General features: G+C 38.1%; 1 protein-coding gene across 1 annotated transcript in view; it reads right to left on the minus strand.

The window, feature by feature from the left end:
* Nucleotides 1-7,532: 7,532 nt before the first annotated feature.
* The window catches only part of pdzrn3b (PDZ domain containing RING finger 3b), a 73,901-nt gene continuing 68,132 nt past the window's right edge, over nucleotides 7,533-13,301 (minus strand). The window contains exons 5-10 of the mRNA XM_056751309.1: nucleotides 12,500-12,587; nucleotides 11,587-11,685; nucleotides 11,412-11,474; nucleotides 11,225-11,326; nucleotides 11,023-11,139; nucleotides 7,533-9,811 (exon numbers count right to left, since the gene is read on the minus strand). Of these exons, the coding sequence (XP_056607287.1) occupies nucleotides 8,315-9,811; nucleotides 11,023-11,139; nucleotides 11,225-11,326; nucleotides 11,412-11,474; nucleotides 11,587-11,685; nucleotides 12,500-12,587 (1,966 nt within the window). The 3' untranslated portion in view covers nucleotides 7,533-8,314. The remainder of the gene's footprint in view (nucleotides 9,812-11,022; nucleotides 11,140-11,224; nucleotides 11,327-11,411; nucleotides 11,475-11,586; nucleotides 11,686-12,499; nucleotides 12,588-13,301) is intronic.

Raw genomic sequence — 13,301 nt, forward strand, 5'->3', positions numbered from 1 at the left:
ACCTTTAAATGTATGTACAAATATTAGTGTTGAATTCTTAAAAGTCAGAAATGTTTCTTCTCGCAGTATTTTGAAGGTCTGAAAAAATACAGTTCATCTTTTCTGTTATTTTGACGTGTTTCTCCAGTCCTCATTTTCTGCAAACAAAGCAAATAAAATCAATATTTTTATTAGAAATTTGGTAGAAATATTAGTAGTAGTTCACAGAAAGAAATAAAAATTATAATTTTACCTAAACACATACCTATGAATAGTAAATTCAGAAAAACTGAAAATAATTTTGAAATGGTTTCATAACTTTCTCCGAAGCTGTTATATTGACCATAAACCAATCAAACATAATAAGTATAACTCAAGATTCAGTCATCATTAATAAAAATGGATATCATATGTTTGCAATGCAGAACTAAAACCTTTAGTCAAGGTACACAAGAGGGCAAGTGATCTTGACTTCTTATCTAAGCATGTGCACTGGTTTAGTTCAGATATTTCCAGTACACGATCATGTATTCAGTCAGCTTGTTGAAAGCACTCCATCACTTTCCTAACATAAGTACATAGTGGCTCATGCTGGTCACTTAGAGCTTATTATGTGATGTAATCACAATTACAGCTATGTGCTATTGCACAGCTATCATAATAGAGGTCGGTTGTTAATAAGGATCTGACTCATGAAAACCAATAAAATCAATAACATGTAAATACAGCGAGTGGCTTATTTGTCACAAAGCTGGAGGATTTAGGACTCGTGCAATCGTTACATCGGTCTTTGAAACGGCGTGTTGGACTGCAGGGTCCGATGTCAGCACTGCATCACCTCCCGAGGGGGCTGTTATCAGTTCTGATGGTCAATAAACCAAAACTACCTCAACTTGTAAAGATTACATCACTGTTGGTATACATGCAGTCTGAGGCAGACCACCATAACATAACACTGCTTGCTGAACCGACTACTTATAAAAAAAACTATTAACAAATTACAAATGAACAAATTCATAAAATGTGCATTGTTATATTATCTTGTTTTAGGCAAATTATAAATGCTTCATCTTCAAAAGTTAAATCGTAAATAATAAGGTTAAAAATAAATCTCAATTTTTTAAATTATACTTTCTTGGTAACTATTTTATTGATGAACCCTTTGCATGCTTATGTTAATTTTTTCAACATTCAAACATGATGCATTTACAATAACAAATATATATTGTCCATTATTTCGTCATTTCTAAATAAATGAAATAATCTGGATAAATCTCATCTTTGGCTCTTGTTGCAATTATAAACCAGCGTAAAATTATCAAGCAACGCGTTCTAAACCTTCATCTTATCCTACATTCCAAAGAATTCCTGCTTCCCACTCAAAGGCAGTAAATCTACCACACTTTAACTATAACCTAGAAAAGCGGGCGCAGTAAATTCAATGAGATGCTTTACGCCATTGTTATCCGGGTGAAAGACCTTCTTACCAAAAGGCATTTTTAAGAATAACTTTATTTATTGGAAGGGGACACCCCTTATGTTTTGTTTCATTTAAAGCTGCAAACTCTTGAGAAAACAACCTTGAGAAAAATAACATAATAAAATATTGAACTGTCAATCTTCCTGTTGACCTGCTTGAAAATAATTATCATTTTCAAAACATATCATCAAAACCTACAATAACATTCTGACAGTAGTACAAAGGAAGGCAAATTAAACGCTACGAGTCCGAGGTGTTTGGTTTCTCAGTAGAGTGACAGTTCTTGGATCGATGCCTTCGGGGTAAAAATAATGGAATGATGCTGTACAAACTAGCACACTGGGAGAAACCAGAGAGCTTTTCACATCTGTGACAGTTCTGACACAACATTGCTCAAGGCTGCCACTGACCAGAGCAGCAGGTTGTTCAGTGTAATGTTTATATTGCACAGCACTTGTTTTCCCCTGGTTCTCACTGTCAGTATTTTGATATTGATCTTGAGGTGTGGAATGATGAAATGGGCCAAAAAGGCAGTTCTTATATCGCGGCCAAGCAATGTGGATGTAGAAACATGTATTTACAGTCAATGGTCTATATATCTACATCATGCTATTTATAGTTACACTATTAAGTCAGTTGTCAATTATCAGCCATTACAAGGTAAATCTAGATCAGCAAAACTGGTTCAGCTGCTAAGTGAGTTAAGTGATCCAGAAAGCCAATTTAACCAATAAAAAAAGCTAAAGGTCCAGTGTATGAAATTAAGGGCCATATAGTGGTGAGGTTGCGAATTACAACCAACGACACACACCACCCCTCCCTTTCGAAGCACTACGGAGGCTGAAACAGGACAAAGATGTTGTCACATTTCCTTTCTTTTCCGAAGGAGATATCGTATTAATGATACAGCTCTGTAGTGAAGTTTGTCCATTTAGGGCTACTGTAGAAACAACATGGCGAATTCCATGCAAGGGTACCCGCTGTGTATGTAGATAGAAATAGCTCATTCTAGGTAATAAAAATATCATGCTTCATTATTTGAGTTCTTTATACACCTCTGAAGACATATAGTTGTTTACATTATATTGTATTTCTGGCATTTCATGCTGTTTTGATTTATTGGTCACCCACCTTTGCTACACTGCTCAAGCTGGTCAACAAGAACTCTTAACAACCTTGTTACGATATTGTCTTTTTAAAACCAAGATCATTTTGAGCCTTAGAATCTAATCTGGTCCAATCTAGTCTAAGCCGGAATAGTAAAAGGATTCCCTTTTTTGTATCCTAGTCTTTGTTAATGATGGGAAGTGAGACCCGCTGTAACACTGAAGAGAAAACAGTGCTGTGAGTTACTACAATGCTGAGCCATAAACAACATAGCTTAGTAGACCTTTGAACCTAACAAGTCTTCCTAAAGTTCAAGGGTCAGATGTCTAGTGGGGGTACATTTCGTTTGCAGTCATGCACAGGGTCAAGACCATTCTTGCATTTGTGTTGAGAAAAGCACAAATAGCATATTTTCTGACTTTAATCTTTTCCTGAATTGCACATTGGGGAACAATAAAGAACCTGTGTTTTAATGTGAAAACAACATTTAAGCTATTACAGCTCTACTAAATCATATTCTATTCTGCAGAACATTATTGTGACTAGGCTGCTTTATATTCTTAAAGGAATAGTTCTGTCATCATTTACTCACCCACATGTCAGTCCAACCTGACTTTCCTCTGCAGAAAACAAAAGAAGACATATTGAAAAACGTTGGTTAATAAACAAAAGAGGACCCAATTGACTTTCATTTTAGGGACACCAAACAACAAAGAAATTTTTTCGAAATATCTTCTTCTGTGTTCAACAGTATAAAGAGTCAAATACAGGTTTTGAGCAGCATAAGGGTGAATAAATGATGACAGAATTGAGATTTTTGGGTGAACTGTTACTTTCAAACGTAACCAGACATCTTTTCCACAACGCAGGGAGTTGCTAGGCAATTGAAGTAGGTGTTGTAAATGTTTTTTGTCCATTGCTATTTGGTTGCCAAAAGAGATCACATCCCAAATCGAGTAACCAAGAGCCCAGAATACCTTAGCAACCTTATACAATGCCCTGGCAACCACCTACAACATCCTAGAATAATTGCAGCAGCTTTTGCATTGGACCCACCCCACCCCTTAAAAATCCTTGTTTCTAAAAAAGACACAAGTGACAATTTTCTACAAAAGATGTGAGCGAAAAACTGATAGATAGCCAGTGAGAACTAAACAACAGCCTTTGTTTATGGTTTTTGGTAAATGGTAGGAAAACTCCACAGGTCATAATTTAATTGAATCATGAACACAATATTCATTTTGTTAGAAAAATAAATACTCAAACCTCTGACTGGATGAACCATTTTTTTTTACATTTTAAATGGCAGAAAGTTTGAAAGAGGGCACACTTGAAATTAAAGGTTTCTGTACCTCTCCCGGTTGATTTTGACCTCTCCCAAGTTTTTTTTTTCTTATGCACATAAAAGGGAGTTTTGGTTCCTTGCCACCGTTGCCACTGGTTTATTCACTGGGAGACTGCAGATTTTTTTTAATCCATAAATATTAACAACTTTGGTTTAACAACACACATGCACCTTAACATATTTTAAGAAAAAAAATTCTGCACGTTTTGGTATATTTTGATTTATTCTCCTAGTCCTGTTAACAATATTTAAAATAATAATATACCTAAATCAAATATACTACGATTGAATAACTAACAGTTTCTGACAATCCACTGACATCAGTGTGCATTGCATAGAGAAAATTTTGCAATGAGACCATTTATCTTAAAAGAGAATGCGCTGCTATTGTTGTTTTGCTTTACTTGTTTTGTTTTATATATGGTTTAATCGAAAGTGAAAGAATCATGGGCTTTTCCTGAACGACTCTGCGTAATGCTATTGCAGTTTTTACCACAACAAGACCAACCTACCATAGTTATACTTCCCTAATCAAACAAGAAAAACAAAATACTGCATCGAACACACTAGCAGCCATCCTCCCAAGATGGCACAACATTCAACGCGTCGTGACGTCGATTGACAAGCACTATACCGTATATTCTCTTTAATTTTTATAATAAAAATGTATTATAATGTATGTAAAGCTGCTTAGCAACAATGAAAATTGTGAAAAGAGCTTTATAAATGAAATAAAATAAAATTATGGAAAACATATAGGTTGCATGAAAATTTTCACAACAGAAAAATCTGTACAAGAAAATCGACAACGGCTCATATTGCATATTGCTCATAAAGAAAACCATTACAAGATGAGCCATTAAAAGTCATCAATATATATTAACACATTTATGACTGATTCAGTGTCTTCTATTCCATCTCATAAGCAGTATAGGTCACCTAAAATCATAACTGAAATCAATTGCTTTATTTGTCCTCTTGTTTAGATGACCCAAGCTTCACACTAAATCCAATACAGTGGGCTCAAATTCTACAACAGCACAAAAAATGCATTTATATTCTAAACAATAAAATCCCTGTCAACTTACTTTCTCTTACAAAGCTGAACAGGAGCCAAGGACGCAAACAGTGGTCTTATCGGTCAACAGCCGATTTACTCTAAAGCCTCTCTTTTTCTTCCGCCGTGGCATTTAGACAAATGAGGGGAGCTCTGAAAGTAACACCAGAGGACGGCCATGCGCTGCCCACCTTCATTCATTCCCAATTTAAAAACAAAGCGGATGAGTCTGATCAAAGTAATCTCGCTTCCTGGCCTGGAAAGGGAACGGCTCGGAATTCATTGCAGCTGTTTCTGTTTTGTTTGCCTTTGCATGGGACACTGTTATCTTCTGTTAAAAGACTGCGTGTGAAGAAGTCTCCGTCGACATAAATCACGCAAACAGCCCTCCTTCATGAGAACAAAAGCAATCAATTACACACAAGCCAAAGAAGACGAGCCCCTACGCAATTTTTTGTGATTCCCTTAGCGTTTGCATAAAGATAAACATACACTGTTTGTGACAGTATAAGAGCTTCTTTGTAGACTATCAAAATATTGATTTTCGGTTTTTTGGTAACACTTGTGAAAGTGATAGTTCAACCCAAAATAAAACAGCTAAATACAACTGATAAGGTGTTTTAGGGAATCCGCCCAACCGCCCTTAGCCGTTATAAAATACACTGTAACCCACTGCTTCTTGGGGCTTATTGTTTTTATAAAACGGTTATTCCATATGCTTAGCAAGGTTTCATAAAATAATGTGATTTTAAAGGCTAAAATACACTGCAAGACTTTAGCTCAGATTTTGCTCAGATTTTCAGTCTGGACTGGTGTCAGTCAGCAGATGTTATCAGTTCATGTCTTTCTTTCTGAAACTTTCAAAAAGTCTCCAAGTGTATGATGTCTAGTTCAAAAAAACTTTCAGATTATAAAAGTCTTGTAGTGTATTCCATCCATTAGGCTATGTAATGCCGTCAGTAGTTATAAATCAGGTATTTTATAACAGCTTAGAAGTCGGCTCAACCAATCAGAATCAAGGACCAGAACTGACCGTTTTATAAAGCTCCTTTTGCCAGTGCAAATGGGATCCGCATAGCACAGCCCTCTTTACTCGTTTCGGAACTTTGTTCCTGAACTTATCCGGTCGGAAAGAGCCCATTGTGTCCACACAGTAGAAGTGAATGGGTACCAATGTTCGGTTCCCAAGTTACATTCTTCAAAATATCTTCTTTTGTGTTCTGCAGAAGACAGAAAGTCATACAGGAGTTGAGGAAATAATGACAGAGTTTTCATTTTTGAGTGAACCACCCCTTTAATCTTTGTTAACGTTAGTTTATGTCAAATTGTTCATATTTACTCTGTATTTGTTTTTATATATTGTTCTTATTATGCGATAACAGCCAGCTGCTTGTATATGATCCCGCTTATTACATGGCTTCCTGCCAAATGAGAAAAAAGCAGGACATGAAATGTGAATTTGAAATATTTTACAAGCTCATTTTTACAGAATGCAGACCCTCCGCGAGGAAAATCCCTTTACTTTCTGATTTAAGGTAGGAAACTACGTTCAAATATGTAATTAAAAGACATTTGTCTTTTAATTTGTCAAAAAAACCTATCAAAATGAATTGCTGAATCCAGGTTACCGTGTTTTGAGAGGTTGTGGGGATAAGAAACCTGCAAATGTCCCGACTGGCCAATCAGAATGAAGCATTCTAACGAGCCGTGTAATAAAGAAATGTAGTTCATTGTAAGTTCATGTTAACTAATCCATCAAGTAATGTTAACAAATAATTTATCTTCTTTAATTAAAAAGAGTTTAATCTACATATTTTTGGCTGTCGAACACAGCGGGTCATGTACAGTTAAACATCAGGTAACATGTCATTGTGAATTCTTTACACATTTAAACGTGCTTGCTCAAACTAAATACTCTTCAATTTATAGTCACTCAACATTAATATGAGACTGTGTTACGCGATCTTAATGAGTTAAACTATTCTTGTGATCACTTTGCCCATCTGTGTGAATTTGAGTGGAACAGACTTTATACATCCACTGAAAAAGACATTGGGTCCAGATGGTAAAAAGTAATTGCAAAACTAAAGTAAAGTTGATCCTAAGAAAAGGTCAAACATCATTTGTTCAATAATGTCACTTGGTTTAATATTTCTTTTTCATCTAACGCAACAAAATGCATTCAGGTTTTTTGAGGCCACAAAAAGACTCCCAGCGTGCTACAAACAGCTAGTGACTGCAGCTGTGGCATAGCAGACCTTTCTGTGTGATTGTAATGAGACAGAGGTCTGTTCACTGACCTGAGCTCTATGTTTCAGAGTAACACACAGCTGGGGACAGATAAGCAGAAACAGAGGCCCGCTTGGGTCAGTGGCCCTGGGGTCGAGTGGTCAGTGAAGTGTGGATCCCACTCACACACTACCCCCCGATAGACATCCACAGAAACACACACATATATATCTGCAGAGACTATTATTAAACCTTTTGTTTCTCTGAAGAAATGCATTGCTGTGGCTTCAAAAGGGGTGTCAATAAAAAGTGTACCACAACGTTTTGAAAGCTCATCAAATATAAAACAATAATTTATTATTTCTCTCATTGTACAAGACATCAAATTGAGTTTCTAACTAATGATTTGTTAAACTGTATTATCTTGCTGCCATACAATTAAAACCTATACAAGAGGCTTTTTGTCTACAGACAAAGAAACAGACAATAATACAAACAGATTAGATTTCAATAAATGGTTTCACTTTTATGCGCGTCTAATGTAACAGATGGAACATACAGCGGCTGTTTGAAGAATGGATTTGAGAAAAACAGCACCTCTTGTGTAAATCTGTAAAACGACATTAGTTTTGTAAAAAAAAAAAAACACGAAACAACTGCAAAGCATACAAAACACCAGTCAAAAATTCTACGATGACCATGAAGCTAAATATTTGGATTACTTTAATAAGCAATATGTATGCATAAAAAAGTAAAATACTGTTGAACTTTACTTGCTGGAACAAAAGGAAAATAAAATAAAAAATGCTGATGGTTGTTCATGGCACTCTGTCCTTGAGCTGTTTACCTTTAAAACAACGTGAAAGGTTATGATTCACTTCCTGTATAGAATATTTAATACCTCAAGCTCCAAAAAAAAGAAAATTAAGAAAAGACGCTTCCAGTCACTTTAACAAATCCAGCATCCTATTCATCCTCCACTGTACCTTCTGGCGAACGACAAAGTTCCTTCAAGACGTTCGTATTTCCTATTTACAAATGTTGCCGCATTGAACGAGGCAGGATTGTCTACCCCAATCGGTAGTGTCTTATATACATCACGTTCCACGACGCATCCCTACACCGTTGTCACCGACAATAGCGAGTTGTACACCCGCGTCCCATCGGGAGACTTTGCACCGTGGGTCAACAGTTCTTGGATGGTCATCCAGTTGTCAAAGATTTTCTTATTCCGCTTTTTCATCATCTTTTTGTTACTCAGTTCAATGATGTTCACTTCCTTCTTATCATCTATGATTCCACCTTGCTCCTTAAGACAGTCCATACGACTCTGCTTCATGAATTCCCTCCTTTGACGCTGCTCTTTGGCCCTGACGGCGTGCTGCTTGCGCTCCTCCTTACTCCAGTAGCGGCCCATTTTCAATTCGCTGACGGCATCGTCGTCCGTGGTCATTCCGCTGCGCTCCTCTCGGATCCGTAGGGCCCGCTCTTTTAGGAGCTTGTCCCGGATAGGACGCTTGGTGATGTAACGCGTCCCGTCACTGCGGATCTTGACCTTCCATTCCATCTTGGGTCCCAAGTCGGCCGACGCGACAGGGTCCCGGCACATGCTCGCCAAACTCATCTGGCTATGGGCGTACTCCACTGACTTTTGTTGGATGAGTTGCATGTAGCTCTGGTAGTGTTGGGCGTGTGCTGGGATGTGGGCGTGCTTGTAGGGTGAATGGCGGCTCGGTTTGCGTTCTTTGATTTCAGGCTGGCTTGAAGCATCGAACTCTTTCGTCGGAGTTGAGCGAGTACTCCTGCTGGGGCTGCACGCCTCTTGGACGGGTGACAGTAGGGGCTTTAAAATTCTGTTGGCGGCGCTACTCGCTCCTGCTTCCGGCTGGTTTTCGGTTCCACGCCGCAGGGAGTTATCGGGGGAGAGCTCTAGCGTAAGTGGGGTGCTGCGGCAACTTTCTCCAGTATTGTATGCGCTGGAGCTGTCCTTATCCGACTTCTCCGGGAGTTCGCTAATGTCGGCCAGCTCATGGCGTCTGGCGTCCACGCTGGTGTTGTAGTTGCGGAACCCGCTGTTGTGCAGCATCCAGGACTGTTCGCGGCACTGCTCTCGCAGCTGTTGCATACGGTGCGCTCTTACTATGCTCAGGCACTCCAGCTCGATAGTGCGAAGCTCCTCGTTCAGAAGCTCCAGTTCTTTGTCCACGCCTTCCTCTCCCCCGCTAGCCACGCCCCCAGCAGGCCAAAACAAACTCTGCTGCGGGCTTCTGCTGCTCTGCACCTGGCACTTGAGCTCCAGCAACTCGCGAAATCGCTCACACTCGTCCGCAGGAAAGTCACCTAGGAAGTCAGCATCCGGGTAGTCAGCGGAGATGAAGGACTCGCTGCTGAAAGGTAAGTCACCGCTGCCCAGGGTGTCCTGACTATAAGCGAGTCTGCGTCGGCTGCCTAGCGTGGTGGAGGCGCTGGTCTGGTCATCTGCCAAGTTCTCCTGCTCAGAGCTCTCGTCATTCCGAGTGCTGTCGTCCGTGCGGCCCAGTCCGCTGTCCTTCTCATGGTGGTGGGATAGAAGCGTTGCGCTATCTGTTGTACCTCCATCTTCTTCATGTTTTTTCTGTGGTGAAAAACAAGAGTGAAATGTCATTTACTCTGATTTTAAATACTTCTCCTTACACATCCTTCAGATTATGGACTGATTACTTCCGGTATGTTTTTAGTTTTACAGATGTTCAAGCTTTTGCTTTAATGACTATTGGGTTTTAAATGTTTGTAAAAATAATAATAACTGATATTTATATACCGTTTCATCGGACGCATGCACCTGGGCTGAGGTAAACTTCAGGTATGTGTTTGGTCTGAGGCTAGTAATAAAACAATTTATTTTATTTTTAATGTATATTATTATAATTATTATTAATTCATATCAATATTTTATCATATATTAATTTTATTAAATTAACTACTCAACAGTTATAGACTATTTCTACCTAAATATAAGTTTGGGCCACATATTATTATGTTGTTGCCGCTGAAACGTCTATAAAGGTAATTTTATTTATTTTATTAATAATTTTGTTAGTAGTATATTAATTATATTGATATAAAACAAACAATACATTTTTATTTTGTTTAATTTTTAATCATCGTTTTTATATTTAGTGATTAGTTCAATTAATTTCTAGTTATAATTGATTAAAAACTGAAATAATCGTCCTTTTTATTTTTATTGTTAAACCCGTCTCTTGCCATGAACATAGCCATAGAAGCTGACATGGAGTTGTTAAATAAATGTTCAATATTCATTTTTCATATTTATAAAAACTGTGAGACTACTTTTGGATTTGCTTGTTTTAATTTAAAACTTGATCTACATATCAGTTTTCACAATATTTGATCATAAGTATCTATTACTGCATATCAACCATTAAGAAAACTGTATTTTTTATTTATTTTCAAGCTGCGATCCATAACTTTTGTGTCTACATTGCCATCTTTATTTAAAATATAAAACTGAAGGTACTTTATATGCTTACCTATTTTTACTTCATGTCAAATGATGTCAAAATTACATTTTCCAAGAAATGTCATGAATCACTCTTACAAGCTTACTGTTGCGAATCAGGGAGAGGTTTTAATTTTGATGATTTTTAACCCAACTAAAGTTTCAGGATTGCAGCTTTAAACTAGCCATACTTTTTTATTTTGAACTGAAGTCCAGGCAGTACTTGATGCAACAGCTCAGTGATGAACACTGAAATCATGATTGAAATTGCACCTGTTGCATTATGACAGGCAGAGTTTGACATTTAGATGGATGTGCCGTACCTGCTGAAGCATGCTTGCGGTGAACTGCATAGCCTGATGATGCTGCTGCTCCAACATATCCATGTGGAGGTCATCTAGATAATCGTTCCTGTCATCATCCATCCATCCGTCATCCAACTACAACAACATAAGCAGGAAATACTATCAGCTGTCCTTTAATGTTAGTAAGAAGCATCTGTGATATGTAGCTTGGTTTCCTCACCTGTATCTCTGGCCGAGCCAACAGGAGACAGACATTCGGGTGTTCTTCACTGGTTAAAAGAGCAACGGCCTCCTCGCGATTCTGGATCTCAATGCCATTGATCTGAATTGTGGATGGGGGTGGACAAATATGACTTCATTATTATAACAAATGACATCAATTAGTGTCTGGCTGATATGAAACAAACCTGGATGATTCGATCGCCCTCACGGATTCGTCCGTCTTTGGCAGCGATGCTGTTGGGATCAATCTGCGCAATGAGGAAAATTTGTGAGCGTGAGTGCAAAGCTGCCAAATGAAATGCATCTGATTGGCTAATAATTCATGAAACCATAAAACATACGGCAGACACATTTCCTTACCTCGCTGACATAGATTCCGGTCTCATCTTCATCATCGGTTCTGTAGCACACGGTGAACCCCAACTTATCATGAATATTAGTCCTGTACAAATCCACTTCCTGAATAGAGAAACAAGAAATGATTAGAAATTGCAGCTTAATTAAATGGTACATTTTTCCTATGAGATCAGTTTGCTCAATTCAAGTCCGTATACACAACAATTTCCCAAGTTGGTTTGTGTATAACATAACGTGATCATGTACGTCTCCCAGCACTGAACTACGGACTTCAAAAATCAAAGATTAGCGTATTTCTACCTAAGAGAGACTAAGAAGATTTTCTTTTGTCCTTGAAGTGCAAAAGACAACATTAATCAGGGTAAACAAGGCAGGGGGCTTGCATTGGTCTGTGCTTTCACAACCGTCCCATCCTAGTCATTGATCTCTGTCTACTAACCCCCCCACGGCAGCTCCTGAAGGCCCTCGGGGCTATACAAGAGGTCGTGGAAAGTGCTGCGTGCTAAGCATCTGCCGCCATAAGTCACCGAACTTCATCGCTTTATGGACTTGGCCTCATAACTCTCCGTCGGCCATTGTAATTATAACCTTATCCGTCTACGCTTAAACGTACACGATCAGATCCATCATGTCAGCGGGTCTTCTAATTCAAACCCATCCAATTATCATCTCTCGCCGATATGCAAGTCAATGAGGGGGTAAATAATGATATCAGCATCTGGCATCTATTCGAGGGAACTGGGCTAGTCGATATCGCTCCTGACCACTTCTTTGTGAGGTTAGAGAGGGTACAGTTGGTCAAATCAAAGACCGGAGACGGTTAGCCAGGAGAAGACTGGCGTCACTGGGGTTGATGTACACCTCAATGCCTGTTTTGCGGCGTATGGATGGGGAAATGGAAGAATGTGTGTATTACCTCATATTCCAGCTCCTCTCTCTCTATCTCATGCTGCATGCCCTCTAGGAAATCATTGGGGTCGAAGAACTCATGACCAGCAGAGTGTCTGCAAAACATAAAACCACACCATAAAAAAATGTTTTATAAAAGGACTGTAAGAGCCCGAGGGCATCAGTAACGTTTTTAACACTGAACATAATTCAAAGACGCTATAAATAAATCGACTTGTCATTTTTGTTAACATATAAGTGTGCAAAAAACTCAACAATTAAAATACATTTATTGGGGAAGGATAAATTATAACAATGAATAACACAAGAAATCAGAGTGTCACAACCAGCCATAAGTTAAAATGGAAACTGGCAACCATTTGGTTTAAAAAATCAATACACCCATAAAAACGATGTAAAAACACTCAAATGTTTTACTTTAACCAATTTGCAAGCCACATATATGACAGGCAGCCTGTAAGGTTAATATTTGTCCTTTATCTATGATAAATCACATTTTAAAAAAGTGCTATGGTTATTATCATTTCTCTTTAAAAAAAAAACTATTATGTGGGTGAGAAAAATATTTGAAAAAATATATTAATTGCATAAATATAAGTCTAGGGTTTTTCTTCCATAGGCCTGAACCCCACCCAAACCTTTATAAAATAAGTCTCATAATACATTTCAAACATATTTTAATGCATAACGTATATTCACTTTTTCAGGTCTTGTGACTACTCAGATTTAGAAAATACTTTAACTGATATAACTGATAATAAGGTGTGAATATCAGTTCTTTCACAAAGGTCGGAAAAATGGTTCAACCA

This window comes from Triplophysa dalaica, chromosome 6 (assembly GCF_015846415.1).
Source record: "Triplophysa dalaica isolate WHDGS20190420 chromosome 6, ASM1584641v1, whole genome shotgun sequence".
NCBI classification, from domain to species: domain Eukaryota; kingdom Metazoa; phylum Chordata; class Actinopteri; order Cypriniformes; family Nemacheilidae; genus Triplophysa; species Triplophysa dalaica.